General features: G+C 40.6%; 1 protein-coding gene across 1 annotated transcript in view; it reads left to right on the top strand.

The window, feature by feature from the left end:
- Positions 1–23,671, top strand: part of fbn2b (fibrillin 2b) — a 178,915-nt gene that overhangs the window by 51,694 nt on the left and 103,550 nt on the right. Inside the window, 2 exon segments of the mRNA XM_052037856.1 lie at positions 14,488–14,685; positions 15,917–16,042. Of these exon segments, the coding sequence (XP_051893816.1) occupies positions 14,488–14,685; positions 15,917–16,042 (324 nt within the window).

The raw sequence follows: 23,671 nt of genomic DNA, 5'->3' as shown, positions 1-23,671 counted from the left end.
CACATACGCTGGGTGCTGACTGTCACTGGACTACAGTCTCTAGAATGTTACTGCTCACTGGGGCACTGGTCCCCATGTGCTGACCCTCACTAATTTCTGACCCTTGCAGGAGTATTGCTCCTCCCATATACTGACACTTATTTGGTACTGCAGTCCAGGTGCTGACCTTCACTTGGATACTGCACTTCAGGTGCTGATGCTCACTGGCACCAACTCTTACTTGGATACTGTTGGCGAGGCATTGTATGTTGTGGGATACTGTTCCCTAGACATTGAACATCACTGTGGATTGTCTCTCAGACATCCTTGCTGAGGTACTACCTACAAGGGAGAGACTCTCAGTTGGCTATAGTTCTCTAGCCATTACTCTTGTTGGGATACATATCCTTGATGTTGACCTTCATCAAGATACAATTCTCAGAGTACTAGCTCTTTTGATGGTACATTCGCCTAGCTGAAAATTGTGGGGTATGCCATCATTTAGGTACTGTGTCTTGCTGAGCTTCAGCTATCCAGACTGTCTATCCAGACTGTTTCCCTTGGTGGGTGAGTCCAGGACTAGAGGGCACAGTCCTAGAATTAGAGGGTACCCATTTAGAACAGAAATGAGAAGAAATTTCTTCAGCCAGAGGGTCATGGATTTGTGGAATTCGTTGCCACATACAGCTGTGGAGGCCCGATCGTTGGGGGGTGTTTAAGGAGGAGATTGGTATGTATCTAATTAGTCAAGGTATCAAGGGATATAGGGAAAAGGCCGGGACTTGGGGCTAGATGGGAATTGTTTAGCTCATAGTGAGGTAGCGGAGCAGACTCGATGGGCCAAATGGCCTACTTCTGCTGCTTTGTCTTGTGATCACTGGCTGGATGGGGTGGCCATGCATTGTATCATCTGATTAGTGAATGTTGCACAGGGGATTCAATTTTCAGGAAAATTATCGCTGTACCAAGTGATCCCTTCACCCAGCTTCCTCACCAAAGCATTTTCCACTAAGAGTCACGGAATAATTATCAGGTGGGAACTCATTCCCTTTTCTCTCCTCAAGTTTAAGGAATGGTTCAGGCTGGGATTGGATAATTCACAGGGTGGGAACCAAGGACGAGAGCACTAACTCAATACCACAGTCAGGGATTGGTATGGGTGGGGGTCTATACCATTTTCCAACCTTAAGTTGTAGAACTCCTAAAGAAAGAAATCTTTTGTGTAGAAGTCAGGGAATGAGAAGCAGGATTAAAGTACTCCTTCTTTTCTCTGTATGTACTCGGGCGGTACTGCAGGAAGTGGAATGATGCTGAAAGTACATGGAATGCCTTCAAGGTACAGGAGCTCCACTCACATTTCAAACTCCACCGAAAAAACTTTGATGTGTAGCTACATTTAAACCGATTACTAAGTGAAGAATGATGCAGATGTGGTTTAAATTGAGGGCTGGTAATCAGAAGTAATTGTTTCAAAATGTGGCCAGACCTTCCAGGCTCCTGGGGCATGAATTTCTGCACAATGTGCAAAAATATGTCAGAATTATTCCGTGCACACGCAGTGAGTTTCTTAACTCCATCCTGACCAAAAGGTCCCAATGTAGCTTGTTTGGACTCTCACAAATGTTTCTCTTTAAGACGGTGTCTTTACTGAACCCTCATGGTGGGGAATGAGAACCAGGTGTATTAATCCGCATCATGATGTCAAGCATAATTTTACCTCGTCTTTCAATGAGGTTTTTTCTTTCTGGTGAAGTCTGTTTAGAACAAATAAAGGAAGGCTTTTAGTCACAAGATGTGTGGTTTTCATGATGTTAGTGGACATTGAGCACGTCTACTCTTAACGTTTTAAGAAAGAAACTACGGTAGCTAGTGTTTCAGTGTTAGAGCTGAGATCCAGACGGAACTTTGGGCCCAAGTTAGATGGAGTTTTGACCCTGGATGACCAAAACTTCTATTTATTCCATGTCTTTCTCTCTTCCATCCTTCAAGCTAAGAAACTATATTCATTCCAGTACTTGAATTACCTAATTGTTATGCAAGACATAATAGGTGAAGGTGCAAGAAAAAAAACAACCCAAGGAGTGCTCTTGGTGACCCATGACTCTTATCACAAATTTAATACACTTGCAAGCAAGGAAGCCGATTTGGTAAAGACTTTCCGTTGTGGGGTATCTGAAGTTGGAGCTCTATGAAAGTTTAATAAACTCACATTTGAAGGTTTTTTCTCAACCGTCAGGAGGTGTGGGGATGTAAGGGAAGATGGTGGGCGAATAGGGTGTCAGATTTATTTAGGGCTACATGGTTTCCAAGGTGATGACAACCTGTGTGTTGCATTCAGCTGAGAAATAATATATAATTACTGGCTCCTAGAGTTACTAATTATCAGCAATTACATGACTTGGAGGTTGTTGTAGCAATCGCAATCTACATGTTCTCTGGGGTTGTAGTATTGTTTACAATTATTATTGGAGTCCCCATATCAAGATAAGTGCCTTACAGGCACCTCATGGCTACCACTAAACTGCACTCCTTTCTGTTCTCTTGCACTCACGCTCTCCCTCTTGGTCTGAAAAAAATATGCTCAGCAGCTGACATTGGCTCACTTGATTTCTAAGCATATAAGCTCCCACAAGAACAGCTTTTTCTCCCTAAAACAGCGACAGCCAAAGAAAAACACACAGCCCTCCCTGAATAGGAAGTGTAACTTTACTTCCCTTGTGAAAACCTCCAAGAGCACATAGACGTCTGCTTGGAGATCTAAACTTCCCAAACATCAGGGAGTTGGGGATTATCAGAGGTTCAAATGCAAAAAGACTGTAATTGACAGTGAAACTAACTCAAAAGTGCCCACTTCCCAGTTAAGCAGTGGGGTAAGTGATGAATCACCTCCCGCAAATTAACCTGGTCATTTAGTTTTGATAATTGGACTGCACGCCTTCATTTGAACATTATTTCAAGAATCAGGAAACACAAACTTTGAAAAGAAACAAGGTGGGTCAGTTCCATGTAGTAAAGACTTTATAGCAGTGTTTGTGGGCCATAAGGAACAACAGTGCTTTCGCTGGTCTATAAAACTACCCACTGAAAATCACCCCAGTTCCCAGTACATTTGTCCCCACTGACAGGTTCCCATTCCTCCACACTATCCTCTGGGCACTATCCCTCAAAGAAATAAAGGGAAACTGCAGTTAAGTTCTGTTGGACATCCAGCAAACTTGTTCTTTTAGGTTTCCCAAAATGTTTAAAAAACTAGAGCCTTCTGTGCACCCAACCCCTCATCTTTCAACTCCTTCACAGAACTGCCTTTAGGCTAAATTCCAGGCTTTTAATCCATAAAAGATTCCAATATTTGCTCAAATAATCATTACATTTGACTATAAGTGGTGCTGACTGCCAGGAATGCTGATCCAGTGTAACAATCCCACTAACCCCAACGTGGAAAGTCACTCCTTGAAAAACTAAAATATTTGCTCAAATCAGTGACTTGGGAGCAATAAGTCTCCCCCAGGCTTTTCCCAACTGCTCAATTACTGGTGACTTAATATGCAGCTCTTACAATGCCATAAGAAAATTATTTTTCTATTTTCCCACATAATTTTCATATTAAACAATAATGACTGGGAAAAGACTTAATAACTTTGGCAGCTAGCATGATAGAGTTTGGCAGCCTTTCTGGGCAAATGTTTATAGATGTGACCAATCTAAATAGGATTTGATCGTCGAAGATTGTGTGCATTACCCAATTTAAAGCTTGAAGCCAGTTACCTAACCATGAACTGTGATGTGTTTGAGAAAGAACAAAAGGGAAAATGAAAAAAATTAGGAATTAATTTGTAGACATTGAGCATCACTATTAAAATCCAGCAGATTACACCGGAGAATAACTAGGAAAGAAATTTTGAAGACTCTTAAAACTCACAGTCTAATTAATGCTCTGGATTGTGAACTAACCTAGTCTGAATGTTTTCCTACGCTACATGGTGACTCCACATTCAAATTTCAGTCCCAGACATACGTGTGCTTTTGTTTTTTCACTTTCTTTTTTCATCCTGTTTGGATACTTTCATCCACAGCCAAATCTCTTGATAACAGCAAGCATAAGTGACTCCACAGTGTGTAGCACGATTCACAAAGAGGATTAATATTTTATGATACTGACCACGCTCTTTGAAGTGGTGATAGATATGATGGATGTGGGAAATGCAATGGATAAGATATACAGAGACTTTCAGATAGCCTTTGCTAACCGCATCAGAGATTAATGCAGAACATGAAGGGTTGGTGGAAAATTATTCAGAAAGTGTGCATGTGGAATCTGGGGACAAGGTAATTATGTTAAAGGCTTTAGAATTTGGGATGCGAGATATGCACCCTACTATAAAATGCTCCATATTTCCCAGTCTTATGCATAAAATTTGCCGTCTGATCAAATCTCCTGGAAAACTGAACCACACCTTAACTCTCAATCACTGGTGTTACTCACATAGGCTTTTTTAAGAAGGGTCTCAATATTTTTGACCAGATTTTCAGGTGCAGATAACATGATATTTCTGCTGTAATTTCAAGTTTTTAAGCATCTTTTTTGGAAGAAAAAAAACTTACCTTTACCATTACTCCTCTGAACTTTTCTGAAGGATTTTTATGTCACATTAAAAACTTAGTGTTTCCCAGTTGCAGGTTCTTCGACTTGTCAGGAGCATTTTACTACCAGAATAGGTGGGAGAACACGAGGGAGCTGAGGTTGGTTAAAATTTCAAAAATCATAAGCCCAACCCAAACATTCCACCAACTTCAGACAAATATTAGGCTCACTAAAAACCAGGTCCATGAATATTTTAGATATTTTAAAGGATTGTTTGCCTAAAATATTACCAGAAGTTAGATTTAGTGCCTCTGAGTTGTGTTTCCCAAGGTTTGGAAACTCCTCCAGCTGCAGGGTGCCGAGAAAGTCAGGATGGAACAGGTAAGTACTTTCCCAGCACTATTTGCCTCCTCCCAACAACAAAAAAAGGATAGAAAGTGAATTGCTTCACAATGCTGAGGTAAAAGATGTGTAAATGTGATATTTAATACTTTGCTGAACTATGGACAAATTATCTAATGAGAAACAGCTGAAATATGTCAACAGGCTCTGCAGACATTTGGCAAGTCTGAGCTACCCAGTTCATGAAATATCTCCCCCAGCCTGAATCTCAATCGATTACAAAGCAGCTTTAATGTAGTCTATGCAGGTTCATCCCGGTAGCACAAATGAGAATTTGGCAGGTGTTTCCTAACAGATGTTGCTCAATAGGCAAGTATTATTATGGCTCAAACCAGACCCTGCTAATGACAGCATTGCACACACATAGAACAATAGGTTTAAGATCCATCATAACAAGATAGTTATGTGGCAAATAACAAGAAAATGGCAGCATTTTGCTATTCCCAGTTGGTTCTATTTAAAAGTTATTTCGTGTGGTGTAAAGCAGAGTTGACCATTTGGAATCTGTGATCTTTTTCCACAGCACACTGGTTACACTGGGCAATATGCATACCCATTGATAATGGAAAGCTCCTTACAGCACACTGCGCTATACAGTACATCCCTACTTTGTAATTTACAGCAGTATGTTTTGCCACATGACAATGAAACATTGCAATGCTATTGCACTACAATATATGTCTCTATCTAACTAGAGAATCCTGGCCAAGAGTAATCACTCATTAGCTAAGAAAGTGTTGACAATGACACATTTCATCACATATATTCATCTTAGTCAAAATTCACACACTATGCAGGTAAGCATACTTCACACCTCTGTTCACTTAACAAGTATCTCCCAGAATTCTGTGTGAACCTTTGTATCTTGCACCCCAATTTGGAATTCTGGCGTAAGTTTGTCAGACAAGAAACCTTTGCACAGGTTCTTGGTTATCATATGGCAGTACATCTTCAGAATGACTGCTGAAATGGTGTTCATCAAATCATGTCCTGTTGTTCACCACTGACATGGTTCATTGTTGTTTTGGAGCTGCTCATTATTCACTTTGACCTGCTGGGTCAGTATTGTTACCCCAATTAGTTTAAGTGAGCCGAATGATGACTCCTGTCTCCACAGAATGCAGGGTTTTGACACAAAACGTTGACAATTTCTTTCCTCCCACAGATGCTGCTTGACCCGCTGAGTTCCTCCAGCAGATTGTTTATTGTCCCAGATTTCAGCATCTGCAGTCTCTTGTGTCTCCACAGAATATTGCTTGTGTTTCCACAATATCAAAATCTGGCACTTTCACTTGAGTTGCACACCACTTTAGCAAATAATAATTTTCATTAACCAAGAGAGAAAAGTTCATGAGAGAAAAGAATAGTATCAAAAATACTCCTGCTCCACTTCTCAAGAAGTGATAAACTACAAATGCTGATAATCTGAAATGAAGACTCAGAATGTGGCAAATACTCAGCAGATTAAGCAACATTTGTGGAGAGAGAAACAGAGCTAACGTTGTCCTTATCCTTTCATCAGAGCAAGGAATAAAGCTTCTGATGACGAGTTATCAACTTGAAACATTAGCTCTCTCTCCACAGATGCTCCTAACTGGTGAAAGTTTCCATTATTATATGTTTTTATTTCTTCATAGCATTTTACCAATAATCGCAAAAGAAAGGTTAAAGTGTGCATGGATCAAGTGAATGAGTACTCAGATGACATTTATAATAGCACTATCTATTTTATATTTCCTGATCAAACATTAATCAGCAATTTTTAATGCCTGTTTAAGCCACACTGTCCATTTTCATCTAACACTGCTTATCCTCATCATGTAACACTTGGACCCTGCAGGTTGCCTTTTTTTGTTAATAGGTTAGTTATTACTTGCTTCCTATCATTTGACGGTGGTTGATAATTGCCATTATGAAGAAACCATCACAAGACACAAAGAGCAATTTATGGTAGCTTTCCTGAGACTGCACAAAGTAGATGCCCGGCATGGAGGTAAAATACAGAACAATCCTAGTTTCTTCAATAGATTAGGATAAATTCAGCAATGAATGAGGAATCACAGAAAGGTACTTCAAAACATGAAAAAGGCATTTTATTAGAGAAGCCCACCTTTTTTTAATGGATCTCATGCCTCATTTATCCAGCTCGCATCTCGATCTGAACAGAACCTTTCTTCATGGTTCTACTGAGAGGTCATTGACCTAAAATATTAAATCTGATTTTCTCTCCACAGATGCTGCCTGACCTGCAGCATATTTTTAACTTTTTTTATGTTTTTATTCCTCTCTTTGTATGCTAATTCAAATGAATTGATGGAACCATTTTTTGGTCCGATTTTTCATTTATATGCAGATGGGAAGATTGATTTTCTTGCTGATTGTAATATTTTAACAACTGATTTTCATTCATTTGTAATACAACTGACTACAAAATAAGGTACTAGAATATGTATTCATAGTTCAGTCCAAGAGACAAATCTTGGCAAATGGTTTGGTGATTTATTAAAGAGGTTATTCATAGATAATTAGGCAATTTACCATGGTTCAGTAAATAAAGTAATCATTGGTAAAGGGATAGAGGAGCATGGGAGTCTAAAAGGAGATAACCAAAGGTCAATATGCCAATGTAATTATGGGTCACTGCAACAGAGCAACTGTGGTGAGTGGGACAATACAAACATAGTTTAATAGACCAGGCCATAGGTCGATGGAACAACGTAAACATGGGTCAATAGAGTAAGCCAACTATGATCTAATGGAATAGGAGAATAGAACAGGATACAAATGGACATTTGAAGTAAATGCTGGTGTTAGAATAGCTAAGTTATAGGTTATTAAAGCAGACTAACAGTGGGTTAATAGATTGGTTGTTAGTGAGTCAATATTAGAAGTTAATTGTAAACAATTGAATAGGTAAACAATTGAATAGGTAATTATTAATTGTCGGTTCAGATTAACTGTATATCAGTGGAAAATGGCAACAATGGGTAACCAATGACCTTGTACAGTATTTGTGTGCTTAGCATTGTAATTGGCAAAGAACTATCAGCAGATACCTCTGAGGACTATTCTTGTGTTCCCTGAATAGTCATCCCCAATTTTATTCCTGGATCGTATAATCAGAGACATAAAGTACAAAAGCAAACAAATTATGCTGAATTTCTATAAATCATTAGGCCCCAGTTGGAGAATTGTGTATAATTCTGGCAGGATGTCAAGGGCTTAGAGAGGGTGCAGGATAGATTTATTGGAATACGTCTCAGGGTGTGGTACCCCAATTAGATGGAAAGACTGGAAAAATTAGGATTTCCCTTAGAGCAGAGAAGGTTTAGAGGAGATTTGATGTCCTGATGCATTCTGATAAATAAGAAGAATCTGTTTCCAATGGCAGAAGGTTCAATAACCAGAGGACTCAGATTTAAGGTGAGCGGCAGATGACAATGAGAAAATGTATTTTTGCTCAGCTTGTCCTGTTCTGAAAAACATTTCTTGAAAGGTTGGGGGAGGCAAATTGCAGTTATAGAGCAGAGTGCCTGGTGATGGGTGGGATGGATTTGTTTTAAAGCGACAATTCATGTGTTGCTTTATGAGAGGTAGAAAAGCATGTTCATGTTGTGATACTATTGTGATTTCTTCATCAGGATCTGTCTGACGTTATAGGTTTAATAAAATGGAGTCTCCTTCCTGTCACTGACACATTTTAGAGCTTATGATATGACATCCGACAAGCCTGTGCCCAGGCAAATTCAATAGTAACTTTCAAAATGGGATAAAAACACGAAGGGAAAATGTGTAAGGAAATGGGGAGAAGGGAAGGGAAATCGGACTGATTGAATGTCTTCCAAAAGGCTGGCACAGCCATGATAGTCCAAATGACATCCTTCTGTGCTGTATTGCTCTATGATTTTATAAGCAAAGAGCTCACCACAGTTCAGAAACAACCATTTATGGAAGCAGCTGAATAAAAGCCACCTATGCACATGTTTGATCTGAATTTTATTTCATCTGCAGTACAGATTTTTTAGTGGAAACCGGTGACAGACTGCAGCTCACAGCATGTAATGTTACAATATCTTTGATCATCAAAACTCCAAACTCTCTGTCATGTTAATTCAGATCAGTGAAAAATATTTTGCGAATTGTTGAGAAATTATACTTTGTGTATAATTAAACTGAGCCTTTTTCAACGTTAAAAATGTGCTATAAAGAATCTTGTAGTGAATCTGTGACTGTGTGAGTGCTGGGGTCTGAATTATGTACTTAAAACTGGTGCTGAGTTGAATTACACAGTTGAATACGATCGACTCCCCACCAATCCTCTTTTATCAAAGTTTCCCAGTCCTAATCCAATGACTTCCGCCTACAAAGTACCTGTGTATGAGTGTCAGGTCAGGATTAAATGGTGCTATGATCAAGTAAAGCACAACAGCTACCTTCATGTTCCTGCCAGTGAAAGATAAGACTTTTATTATGGTTTGTATTGGAGGTACTTAGGAAGATGAAAGCAGCAGAATGTTCTTTGGAGTTTTTAAGTGTACAGCATAAACAATAACAGTTTAATTTATGTAGCAGTTTTAATGAAGAAAAGGATTCCAAAGATTTAGAATCAGTAAAAAAAATAACTTTGAACTGAAGTTTGATGACGGTGATATCAAAACAAAGAAAATTATGAAAAAGTTAGAGACATATCTGTTTGATTGTTTTTATTGCATCTATGTACGTCAGAGGGACACTGAGGACATTAGAAACATTGGATTGATCCTTTTGAGTTTGGAGTATGATTCATTTGAAAGTTAGGTCCTGAAACAGAGCTAGTTTATTTGACTTGTCACAAGCAATTTCAGCATAATTCTGAGCAATCCATTTTTTCAACCTAGCTCACGAATACAGAAGCTTTAGTATGAAATCTTGGAACTTAATTATTAAATAAGGAATTCACTTCTTATGAGCATCTCAAAAGTCTTGTTGAACGATGGAGATTTGTTTTAAAGCAACACAAAAAGTGCCGGAGGAACTCAGTGGGTCAGGCAGCATCTATGGAGGGAAATGGACAGTCGATGTTTTGGGCTGAGACCCTTAATCTGGACTGAAAGACAGAGGGGAGATAGCCAGTATAAAAAAGGCGGAGGGAAGGGGTGGAGCAAGTACTGGCAGGTGATGGGTGGATCCATGTGAAGGGGGGGGTGATAGGAAGATGGGGAAGGGGGCAGTGGGAATAGCACAGAAGCTGGGAGGTGATAGGTGGAAGTGACAGAAGATGATGGAATCTGATAGGAGAGGAAGGTAGAGCATGGAATCGCAGGAGGGCCGAGGGGGAGGAGTGTGTGGGTGTTGGGCTGGGGGATGGGAAAGAGACATGGTGATGGGGCCAGGTGGATCAGGAGGAGAGAGAAAAGGGACAGAGGGGGAACAGTTACCAGAAGTTGGAGGATTCTGTGTTGATACCGCCTGGTTTTAGGCTACCCAGGTGGAATATGAGGTGCTGTTCTTCTCGTTTGCATTTAGCCTCAACCTGTCAGTGGGGGAGGCCAAGGACAGAAATGTCAGTGTGGGAATGGGGAGGAGAATTAAAATAGCTGGCAACTGAGAGATCCAGGCAGCCACAGCAGATGGTGCAAAGGTGCTCGGCGAAGTGGTCGCTCAGTTTGCGAGCAGTCTCGCCGATGTAGAGGAGGCCACAATGGAATGCGATAAATATTGCCGGGGTATTTGCATGTGAATAGCTGCCTCCCCTGGAAGAGCTGCTTGGGGCCCTGGATGGTGGTGAGGGAGGTGGTGTAGGGACCTCTTGCAGATATAGAGCAGAGTGCCTAGTGATGGGCGGGATGGAAGTGTTTCAAAGTGACGATTCATGTGTTGCTTTATGAGAGGTAGAATAGCATGTTCACGTTGTGATTCTACTGTGATTTCTTTGTCAGGATCTGAGTGACATTATAGGTTTAATAAAATGAAGTCTCCTTCCTGTCACTGACACATTTTAGAGCTTATGATCTGTCAAGTCATCCGACAAGCCTGTGCCAGGCTGTCCCTGCAAAGCCAGCACTGTTCGGCATGCATCACTATCATTCAACTCCGCTCTGTATGAGGGGAAACTGAACAATAACATCAAAACTGCTTTGAATCCTTGAACAAGAACAGCTTATCCTGATCTGCTAAATGTCACATCAAGTTTAAGGCATGGAGTTTTATTATGTTGCTGCTTATAATTGCACAACAGTATAGCAACAATAAGTTGCATTTATTTAGTGTCTTTGTCTCATGCTGGGTACGTTAAGGAGATATTGGTAAAGGTGACTAATAGCTTGGTCCAAGAGATAGATTTCAAGGAGTAACTTAAAGGAAGAGAAAAAGGTGGAGAAGTTCAGGGACAGAATTTTGAGAACTTGGATGTTGTGCAATTGAAAATTGGGATGAGGACGTAGGGATAAAGCCGTATCCTAGTGGGAAAAATACATGAATGTCGTGAACACTGGGAAACCTATTCTTCATTCTCATAAAAGACACAAATGATGTCACTGTTGTTTCTTTTTGGCAATTTTGCCCACTAGTGAATGGGAGAGCAGAATTAGAATCTGTCAGTATCTCAGCACTGATTACTATATTTGTGTTGTTTTAAGACATTTGGTAAGCAGAGAACCCACATGTGCTTTAAGAAAGCTTGGTGCCCCAATTCTTTCAATCACTGAAGGAATTTGAGTCAGGATCCCTTTAAGTAAAATAAATAAATATCTGTGATCCAAGGTGGCTGTTCCTGAGAAAGAGTAAGACATCTGTGTGTGTGTTGTAGCCCCTAGCTCTGGGGAGCAAACTTCTAGGATTCCAGACTATTGATGCATTCCAGATGTCCCACATCCCACACAGAGGCTCAGCAAGACTTCAGGGAATTACATTCCAGGACCAAAATTTTCCAAATAAGGAGTTTTCAATTGTTGACAGGTGTTAATATGTCTTTTCTCCTGCTTGATTCCTAAGTGTGAAGATCACCATCAGTAGGGGGGGATGTAAAAAAAGCTCCCCATCATTATGCAGTAAAAGTGATCTTGGTAATGCAGGATAGATTTCAACACCACCTTTGGCCTCATCCCAACAGTTGTGTCCTCATCCCCTATAACTTCAGATCCTCATTCCAGGATTTTCATCCCCTAGAATCCTGCCTATCCCCATCCTCTTCCATCTATCTTCTTAGGGTTCTCATTCTGATTTACCATTGGACCCTCAACTCTGATCACCCTTAGGGTACATATTCCACACCTTCTGGCAGTGTCTGAACACTCTAATTCATTCTCCTCCTGTGCCCTAGCTTTGTGGCTGCATCCTCACCTGCTTCCAGTTCTAACATAAGCAGTTACCCTATGGTGACACTGTTGAATCAGCTGGCTGATGTTATTGATCTTGCCTCTCAAACCCAAGACCATCATTCTGCTGTCTGGCATCAACTCCTGGCTGAACCATTTATGTCCAAGCCCTAGTCTAAGTGTGTTGGGTCCAACTCCTCATGTGTCTGGGATATACATCCCAGGTTCACATTCATTGGCTGGCTGGGGGGAGGTCTATGGAAACACAGTGGCAGGAGCCTGGCCAGTTCATGTGTATCTGATGGAATTTTGTTCTATGACGGTCTGCAGTGTAGATTTGAGGTTTGTTTTTGATGTTGTATTTGATGTTGAAGAAACAACATGAAATCAAGGTTTGCATTTTTTGGAAATCAGAAGCTGAAGCACAGAATTATGGCTGTCAGACTGCAGCTCAGGTGCAGACATCTGTCAATTGGTACAGAGGCTGTGAAGTCAGCTGGGTGTAAACAGGATTCAAGTACTTCATTGAAGAAAATGATCTTCCTGTCTAAAGGCAGAATAAAATCCAGCAAGTGGAGATTCTGTTCTATTTACGAGGTGATAATGCTTTATAAAGCAGGCCATTAAACACGAGAGTTCAGACGTCCTGCTGTTGATTATATGTTTGAATGAAAGCAGTGCCGATTTCAAAGTCTGTGTATGTGTGAGAGTGTGTGCAAAACATGTGTGTACGCAATTATGTGTGTGCAACATGCGTATGTGTGCACATGTATCTTTATTTAGTGTATGTGTAAATGTGCCTGTGTGTGAGAAAGTATGCCAATATGTGCGTTGGTCTCCGTGCCTCTACGTATGCATGCAGATGTTTGCCTCTGTGTGCCTTCCATTGACATATTCAAGCCTTTGTCTAACAATTATTTCCATTCCATGAGGTATTGGGGAATGTCTGGGAATATTTTAAAAAACGTTTTACAATCTCTTGTTCAGTTAATTCATCTGGGTTATGAAGCTCACCTGAAATGAGTGATGTGTCTGCCATGTCTTATTCATATATAAAATTTCCATTGAGGTACATTAACAATTTAGAATCTAAAATTTGTGATAAATATTCTCTAGGTATGGTGGCTATGAAACATACAGAAAGTGAAACAAGACCACTTTGTAACATAGATTAATTTCCCCTGTCAGTGTGCCAGCATATTTTTGATGTTAATTTAACAAAGTTAGATCCTAGAAGTGACTGTCCAATATTATAAGCCACTCGCTGATCATGTCTGCCATGTTAACCTTTTAACACGGATTAACACACTGCAATTGTGTCAAACATTCAGCTGCTGGTACCACAGAACCACCTCTTTGGGCTATTCTACAGCGTTTAAACCTCCTTGTAAAGTCATAGAATATGTCTCTGTATCACCAATTGATCCTGGCGCTTGTGGAACTAGCAGTCTTCTTTCTGCCTTAGAGTTATGATGTCATTCTCTGTTTGAAGGAGCCCCAGAGACCATCTACATCTGGTAACTCCAATTTGAGGGCTTGTATCCTTCTTCTGACAGCTTGTGGTTAGTGCTGGAACTATCCTAATCCTAGCATTCCAATATAAGGATAAGAGACACAGATGGCCTCCACAGGGCAGTGCATTTCATTTCTTAATGTCTGCAAGTCTCTCTGTCATGAGGTGTCTTGTTATTAGAGCATATTTATGGGTCTCCCTGACACATTAATGTTTCCTGTAAGTATTTACCTCTTCCCATGTTCTTACTGAGACACTGATCTGGTCATTATAGTCACTACCTCTCAGCCTGCATTGGGAGAAGTATGTCATTCCTGTTATGCGCACAGAGCTTGATTAAAGGAGTCTCAGTCAAAACAGAATATTTGAGAGGTGCAGTTTGAAGGGGCCTATTGAGCGTACATTGCTGCTGGGTGCTTCATCCCTGCTTGTGCATATCAGGAAATGGTGACATGCCATCATAAAAGGGCAGTGCATAATGGACACCTATGACTTCCTGATGGATGTGGCTGCTGTTAAGGATAAGGCAGCAACAACCTAGACGACCAGTGCTACAGTGTTTTACTCAGGAGAGTTATAACAGTGACCAGTGTGTGGCTGTGAGAATTTGCATCCCGGATCAGTAACATTAATAATCAGCAGTGCTTCGTCTCAGTTTTCGATGTCCCATGTCTGAAATTTGGCAGGATTTCCATTGGTTTTGTTCTTCTCCACAGATTACCGAACTGGACCATGCTTCACACAGGTCAATAACCAAATGTGCCAAGGACAACTAAGTGGTATCGTCTGCACCAAAACTCTCTGCTGCGCCACTATTGGTCGAGCTTGGGGCCATCCTTGCGAGATGTGCCCGGCACAGCCTCATCCTTGTCGCCGTGGTTTCATCCCCAATATTCGAAGCGGTGCCTGTCAAGGTGAGTGGTAGCAATATTTATTGAAATTACCAATACATTGAGCTTGCTTTTCATCTTAAGAGGATCTAGGAAAACCACCTTTTCAAAATGATAAGGTGCCACACATAACATTTTGAAAAATAGGGACATGCTTTTGTCATTTTTTTTATGGAGGAAACTTGTCTTGGCCACATCCATGTGACTGTTTTATGACATGGAGGCCCTGTCAAATAAAGGATCTTGCCGCGAAGGATCGAGCTGGCTGCAGCCCATAAGTTCTAGTAATTACTAATTTACTTCTGCAAATACAAGTTCCCTTTCTCAAACCATTCTGGTGAAGGTGTTTAAAGCTGACTGGGTGGGAACAGATATTCATGTCGCACTATGGATAGGTACCAGATGCTGGTGTTTAGGGGCCTGTGTGGGTTGGGCAGTAGGAAAGTTTCTGCTGGCACCACAGCACATACTCAAAGGAGACAGGAATCACACTGCAGAGGGTTGATGAGTTCAGGCCAAAGCAGGGTGAATGATGGATCCTGTGACCTCTGTCCCCACTATTGCTGCCTTTATTGCCCCCATACTAACCCACTGCTGCTTCCTCCATTGGTCCCCTGCTTCCCTATTGTCATTCTGCAATCATTTACCACAACAATGGGACTAGATTTTTGTAGGTTAGGACTGTCCTGACCAAATGTGTTATTATCCCACTCCTTTCGCTCCATACCTTATCCTAAATGGTCTTGGAGCAGATGATGAGAATGTTCTCCAAGGCTGTTATAATATGCCGGTTTCTCATATCCTACAGGGTTCTACAGTTTAATTGCAATTCTGCCCAGCCTGATCCCATTCTCCCTTCACTTCCCATACACTTCAGTAACCTATCCAGTCTAATCCCACTCTCTTCCACCTTCCATATCCTTTAATGATCCATCCAGTCTAATCTCAGTCACCCCCATCTTCCAACCCCCAGATCCACCATCCACCCCGGCTCAGCCTGAACTCACTTACCCTCCTCAGTTTGATCCTTGTCTCCTTTGAGTACGTGCTGTGGTGCCAAGCCAATTAGTTGATGTAACCAATGCCGGAAGAAACTTTTCTACCACTTGACCCACAGGCAGAGTGAATACAAAGCCAGTGTAAGTGGATCAGCGTGGAGAAAAGTGATTCTCCAGCTCGTATTCAGCATGGGAAGGAAGCCCAGGCATTCTTCTGGTTGAACAGTGGTACGAAACTGATGTGTTTTCTTTGGCAGATGTGGATGAATGTCAGGCAATCCCAGGCCTGTGCCAGGGAGGAAACTGCATCAACACCGTGGGATCCTATGAATGCAAATGTCCTGCTGGGCACAAACAGAATGAGAACAGCCAGAAGTGTGAAGGTAAGCATGTTGTTACAGACCTGTTCCTTCTGCCCTTCTAATCCATAGTTGCACCATGCAGACATTGTTCCTTTCCTTGGCACACATGGTTAAGGTGTATATCTGTTGGATACTCTCATCCCTACTACTTTATCTCAGAAATCTGTATGTTATCAGACCATTTATACTCTAGTGTTAATACAGACTTGGTCAAGTTATGAAGCCAATTTGTGTACAAGAGTATTTGGATAGAAGATGTGTGAACAAATTTGCAATCAGAGGCAGAGTGATTACAGTGCCAGTGTACACAGATAATTATAAATCAGGGTGGAGAAAGGATGACTATCATCTAGAGATCCTCCAGCTTGTGTTCAGCAAGGGAAACCCAGACATTCTTCTGCTTGAACAATGACATGAAGCTGATGTGTTTTCTTTGGCAGATGTGGATAGCCATTTGCTGTGTGTGGTGATGTTGTAAATGTGTGCCTGAGATATGGCTCTTCACTGTTTACTTTTGGTTTCAAATATTTTTATTTTTATGTGCATGTGAAAGGTGTAACAAACACCATTATAATGCCATTAACTTGTAACAAGAACTTTTATCTTTTATACAAGCGTCGGTCATTTATTTTAGATTATTTCCAAAGTAGAATGTGATTTCCACCATTTCCATGGTGACTTGGGCCACTACAGAAATTCGACCGATCACTGTAGCTGTAATCCTCCCTTGTGCAGTGAAACAATTTCCTTGTTGACTGCACATGGGAGAACATCATTGGAGCATCTTGGGAGCAACAATTTGGTCTTCACAGCATAATGCTGCATTGGGACCCTGTTAAGTTAAGCCTCATACTTTCCTTTTGTTCCACAGGTCCACCAACCTCATAGAACTCGATTGCACTTCTCTCCTCTACGCCAATCCTCTGATTTCCCTCCCCATGATGCTTGAATCTTCCTGAAACTGTGTCGAGGCCAGGCACCCCATCCCCTATCAGCTAAGGCTCTTGATCCCTACCACCCTCCATCCCTTCCATCAGCCAAGGCCCATGATGGGGACCCCAGTCTCCAGATGTCCACACCTTCTGGATAACTTAACTGATCAACACTACTCTCCCTGCACCCAGCCCTGATCCTCTCACCAAAATGTCTCCAACTCCACTGATTTACACCCTGTCCCCAATCCAGGCCAATAACTTCATCCCCACCTCTGGCTACTTTTCTGATCTCTGATCCAACAATGAACTGTGCAACTTTATTACTCATCTAGTTGAAGATGTCGGCAAAATAATTCACATTCCCTTGGGGTCACATTGAAACTTTTTTCTGCCAAGTACAGGGGCTTCTTGAGAACTGAAGTTGGCTAAATTATGCAGACTAGACAAGTGGCTTTTAATGAGGCTTTTCCCCTCCCTATCACTCACGCACTCTCCTTCCCCACCCTCCATTCCACTTGCAGTTTGTTTTTGGGTAGCCATTTGGATATTTCATCAATTGGATTTTGAAATATAAGTGAATACTTTCCTTAGTCAGGTGTACCCTCTGTTCAAGCTGCTGTTCCTGATTCAAACACTCACACCCTCCTACTTCATGATAGAATGGAAAGTGTCTCATAGGATCAATTACCAAGGGACAAATGTACTCACATATGCTGTGTATGTATTTAAAGTATTGAACTATTCCATTTGACATGCCAGCTAAACAAGAATCTAGTCATTTAATGAAGAACGATTGGCCTATTTGCAAAGGGATTCATGAAGTGTACAATTATTAGCTTTTTTTTAATAATGGTTTAATTACAATTGGAATTATTAAGCCAGTTAATTGGGATGATTCCAGACCTGATCATTCAATGCAGGATGCATGGCTCATGTTGGTCATCATTGCCTTTCAAATGTGATTTGACCAAGGAAAAATGGTACCGTAAAAATAGTTGATTAAAATTATAGTCTCCTTACATATTAATTTGGCTTCCTACAACTTCCAGCTAGATAGCAATTATTATTTAGTATCTCTTTATAATTTAAATTGATAATTACACAGACTGGGATCTTGACAGTTGGCTAAAATCTGTCAACAGTCATTTATTCAAATTGCTCAGGTTATTCAGCTGAAATTAAATCCTTTCTTTGGGGAGAGAGCGACAGAACAAATAGTCTGTCATCTGCTTGTGATTGAGAAACACACTTGTAATTTTTTTCTTTTTAACTAGCTTAATTTGGTTGCAGTAACGAAAAGGCTTTGAATTTGTGTTTGAACTCCAAACTGCTCAGGTGGCAACTGGCTTAAAGCCACTGGCCCAGCATTTTTTCAGTTGCTAGAAAAACAATGCTTTTACCAAGCTTAAGAATTATTGATTTATTTTACACACAGTCTTGTCCCATTAATTTTACAAAGGCAAGAAATCCCCAATTGAGATAAACAAGACGGTCTGAGGCAGAGGCAAAATACTGAAGCTCATTGGTTCCTCCTCATCATGAGGAACTTAATGTTCTTTACTTGGTCTCTGGGTTAGCCTTGGGATAATAATAGATACTAATAGATACCAGATAATAATTGCTATTTAATTAGAAGTGGTAGGAAGCACTTTATACATAACTAGCATTCCACCCCACATTAGTACCAATACCCAACATAATGGTGGTGCTTATGACCTGTTTTTTTCACAGGAATTAAAAGTTTTCATCTAGGCAGCATGAAAGACGGGCCGCCTTCTTAACCAGGGATGTCAATTCTGATTGGGTGAATTCCCCAAGGTTTCATCACATGACCTGCAGCCTCATGCAGATACATTGACTTCCCAGTGCCAATTGATTAGTAAACAAAGTAGTACCAATGTAAAACACTGTAGATCCTGGATATCTGAAACAGAGGAAAAATTAGAAGTGCTCAGCAGATTAGGCAGCATCTGTGAAGAATGGAGTTAATGCTTCAGGAATGTGAGAAGATCCAGAGAAGTTTGGAGATGTAACAAGATTTCAGATGCAGAGAAACAGGCAAGAAGAGAACACAAAGGTAGATCTGTGATATGGTGAGAACAGGAGAGAGGCATTAACCAGACAACTATAACCCAACCTGCGTCAGGGTAGCGTTAGTGAGTAACTGCAATACATACTGCAGATGATACACAATACAGCTACAATACACCAGTGGTGAGGGAATGAACGTAATAGGGCGGTGGATGAATTGTTAATCAAGTGGGCTGCATGGTATCAATGGTATCGAGCTTCTTGTTGTTGGAGCAGGGTATATGGAGAGTATTCCATCACACTGCTGACTGTGCCTTGTAGATAGAAAGGCTTTGGCATATTAGAAGATAAGTCACTCTGTGTAGGATACCCAGTCTCTGACCTGCCCTCATAGCCACAGTGTTTTTCTGGTTGGTCCAGTAGAGTTTCTGGTCAGTGGTGACCTCCATGATGTTGATGGTACCTGCAATGGTAATGCCGTTGAATGTCAAGGTTAGGTGGCTAGACTCTCTTCTGTTGGAGAGAAATACCAGAAGAGGAAGAGGAAACTTAACTGAATGTTGGGAAATGTCAGAGACAAGACATGAATGGCAGATTATCTAAATTGTTGAGTCCTAAAGTTTGTATTGCACAGTCAGAGGATGGTGTGCTGTTCCTCAAGCTTATCCTGAGTTTTCTTGGAATAGTGTAGGAAGTCAGAAACAGAGAGGTAAGAATGGGTGTATGATGGAGAATTAAAGTGACAGGCAACTGGAAGCTCAGACTCACCCTTACAAATTAAGAGGAAGTGTTCTGCAAAACGCTCACCCAGTTTGCACTTGGGTTTCCCCAGTGTAGATGAAACCATGTTGTGAGCGTCAAATGAGGGGAAATGTAACCTAGCCAAGGTCAAGATCCAGGGAAGATCAACCCAGCAAAAGCCAATATTGCAAGGAACTAGCAAACATTCCTGTGAGTACATTGCTTCTGGTCCTACCTGATGTAGCCTGTCCCTCATGTACAGGTCTCATTATTACTAGAAAGTAATGACACAGGTAGACGGGGTGGTGAAGAACACATTTGGCATGCTTACCTTCATCATTTGGGGCATTGAGTACAGGCATTGGGACGTCATGTTACAGCTGTACAAAGCATTGGTGAGACTGCACTTGGAGTATTGCGTGCAGATCTGGTTGCCATGCTACAGGAAGGAAGTGATTAGGTAAAGAGGGGTCTTGGAAATGGGGAGACAGGAGAAAGAGCAATGATACCGTCTATTAAAAATGTATTTAGTTTGTGGCAAAGTACTTGAAAGGCAACATTAAAGACAGTAATGAAAGAATGGGAATGAGAATTGCAGAAGTGCAGAGATTTTATTTGTATATATGTAACAAAGATACAGACAGTGTGAATGTGTGTGGGAGAGAGGTATCGCTTGTTTGTGTGTAAAATAATGACCAAGGCAAATATTATATTTCTGACTAACAGTGATCAGCTCGCTTGCTCATGCTCTTTGTGATATCTGGTAGGAAGGAGTTGAGTATACTGGAGAATAATCAAGATTTAAAGGGAATGTTGATACTGTTCTAATGTGGTTTTAGTTTTTTGCTGAGCCCTAAATTTGATGTCTTATGAATTCATTCATAATAATCAAGATTTCATCCAGTTATATCCAGTTTGGGTTCACGCTTCAAGGTGATCTAGTTCCCTAACTAAGGCAAGGAGGTAATTTACATAACTTCAGCATGTTTATTGTTATCCTTTTCACTACAATCCATCTATGTTACAGTGCAGTGCACTTCAAAGTGATTAATTGAATGTGAAGCTTTGTGAACGTGTATTGATAAATCTGATACAGCATATGAGTTCTGTTTCTCTTCTTTCTCTTTGTCTCCGTCTGTTCCGTTAGAAAGGAAAGTATGTAACTAACTTTCTGGTGAATATCACAGCTGTGCCAAGATACTAGGAGAAATGATGTAATCACCAGGCCAGATCAATGCCCAGTCTCTTTATTATGCCATCAGCTGTCTTCAGGGCAGTTTTCTCCACAGTAATGATCCGCACATACTCAGCTTTCACCAATATGTGTGAGAATGGTTCAGTTGGTAGCATGTCCGCAGAACACTGTGGATTTAAGACCTATCTGAACTGAGCACATAATCCAGACCATTTACTGGCCAATTCCCTCCTTTTTGCTACAAACCATTTATGTGGTCAATCATCTCGTTAAAGTTGGAGATATCTCGATGTGCACAGACTACTTCTGACATTTCCCCAGGTAATATTGCCAGCACTTCAAAAATAATTTATTGAATATGAAATGCTTTGGGACATGATATATTTCTCTCATTTGGTTTCCATGGTCAAGAGAGCATTTGAGAATTATCAACTTGGTTATTGGTACGGCATGAGCTAGACAAGAACAGAGACATTTACCAGATTGCTTGTGAGGTTCCTGAAAATATAGATCAAAGTGACCCTATACTTTGAATATCTCTCAAGGTCACTTCAAGTAGCATCGTCTGGGAAACCCAGCTCAGTTCAGCGTTGCAGTGTGAGCACATACAGTACAAAGCAAGATGTTAAATGGAGCTATTTATGAAAATGTTAATAGGAGATTAGCATGTGAAAAATGAATCTGGGTGAGAAATAGCATCCACAAAAACTGTTAAGAGAGGAGCCAAAGTGCTGAGAGTTTCCAGCAACTTTAAAGTGTTAGGGATAATGGTGGTTGAGTGAGGGATGGAAGAGGAGGGGGTTTCACATCAAGTAAGTTCTGTAAGGGGACAATGGAGGAATGTGATAATGTTTGTGTTGGCTGGGATTAGAGATGATATTTGCATGGACCGGGCTCTGGCAAGCAAGCAAAGAGATAATTGAAATCAGTTCCAATGCAGCTAAGTGATCAGGGAAAATAATTGTACATTTTTTTGGCATTTGATCAAGAATTACGTCAAAACCAAGAACAAATGAATCAGGCATGCCAGACTGTGAGAAACAAGATATTTTTAAAGCTCTGATTAAAAATATTTGTATTGCAAATGCTTGATTAAAAACACAATTGCTGCAAGGAATAAATATGTATAATTTTACAAATTATATCTAATGTTCATTATTTAAAATTGGATTTGGATGATTGACAACTGATCTTTCCTGAGCTTAAAGCAATATTCAAAACATGTTCAAATGCACAAACACTTAAAACACATGAAACGTTGGTATAGTTGTCGCAATATTACGTTCACCTCAAGTCTTTGTGACAAAGCTTGTTTGAAGAGTAAAATGGTCCCATGAGAAAGCTGGATTTTCAACTTAACAGAATTGTAGAAATACTTAAGAGTCTTGGTCAGACCCATCTGGTGTGCTGCCGTCATTTCTGATGCCAAACATTGGAAAGGATATGTTGGCCATGGAGGAGGTACTGCACAGACCAGTCAGCATGATTCTAGGGTTTGAAAGGTTAAATTCTGATTACAAGTTTGACTTACATTCCATAAAGTTTAGATGGTTGAGAGGTGATCTAATCAACATGTTTGAAATTATAAAAGCATTTGATGGAGTAGATATGGAGGAACAATTTCCTCTGCTGGGGAATAGTGTACAAGGGAGAACAGTCTTCATATTAGAGCCAGGCCAATTAGTAGTCAATTTAGGAAGCACCTTTTCCTCCCGAAGTAGTAGAAACCAAGAACTGTATCCCCAAAAGGCTGCAGATGCTTGATCAAATTAAAATCTTCAATAGTAAGATGAGTAGAGTTTTAAGTTATGAGGCTTGGCTTGGGGAGCAAAGGAGGGTAAATGTACTTGGGGTACACATTAGCCAAGATCTGGGAACAGGATCAAGAGGGCAAATAGCCAACTTTTATTTCTATCCCCTTTAATACATTAAATATATCCCTTTCTATGTTTGGTGGGGAGGGGCTTAAGCTATTTTCAAGTTGCTGTAGAAGTTCCAGTGAGTTTTACTTAAATCAAAACTCCTAACCCTGACGTTGGTTTTCTCTTTATCCAGTTGCTGGAACTGTCATTGGGCCTGTTGGCATGCAAGTTGGTGTGAATCTTGAGTTTTCAATTTTGGGAAGCATGAAAAGGTGGATTTTGCTTGTTTACATTAAGATTGTGCCCTGACAAAAGGAGTCTTACCTTATGAATGCAACACTGCCTCAAAAACTGGAAATTATCATTCACACATTGACAGTAGGATCTTCCAACCAAATGTAATATTGTGGTCAGTGAAGCATTTATGTGTTTTAATTCTGTTGACCCAGCTACTTTGTGAACAGGAGCCTTGTCATACACTGATCATTTGCCAATCCACAAACATCACCTCTGTCAGTGATAAGGGTTGAGGCTTGTGTAGTCAGAGTTGGTTGCCATCCTTTGCCTCTTAATAGCCACCCTGAAAGAATTCAGCAATGAGTTGGAGCAACTCTTGAATAGACAGGAAATAGAAGGATTGGAATAGAGATATGATCATATCAGGAATTACAACAAAAAAATCACTTTCCCTCTGCTGTTTTCTCCAGCAGTTTGAAAAGTGGTAGAGTACTGAGGCTGTGTCACTCTTTGATTTAGAGTGGGCGGAATAATAAATGGAATATAAAATGTGACTGGAAGGTGGAAGTTGACAGAGGGAAGAAGACGGCAGTATGTTTGAGAGGAATTGGCATCAGAGAGTTGGAGGTGTAAGTATTGAACTGGTTTG

Source organism: Pristis pectinata, chromosome 24 (genome assembly GCF_009764475.1).
Source record: "Pristis pectinata isolate sPriPec2 chromosome 24, sPriPec2.1.pri, whole genome shotgun sequence".
Lineage (NCBI taxonomy): Eukaryota > Metazoa > Chordata > Chondrichthyes > Rhinopristiformes > Pristidae > Pristis > Pristis pectinata.
This window is presented reverse-complemented; position numbering and strand designations above follow the sequence as displayed.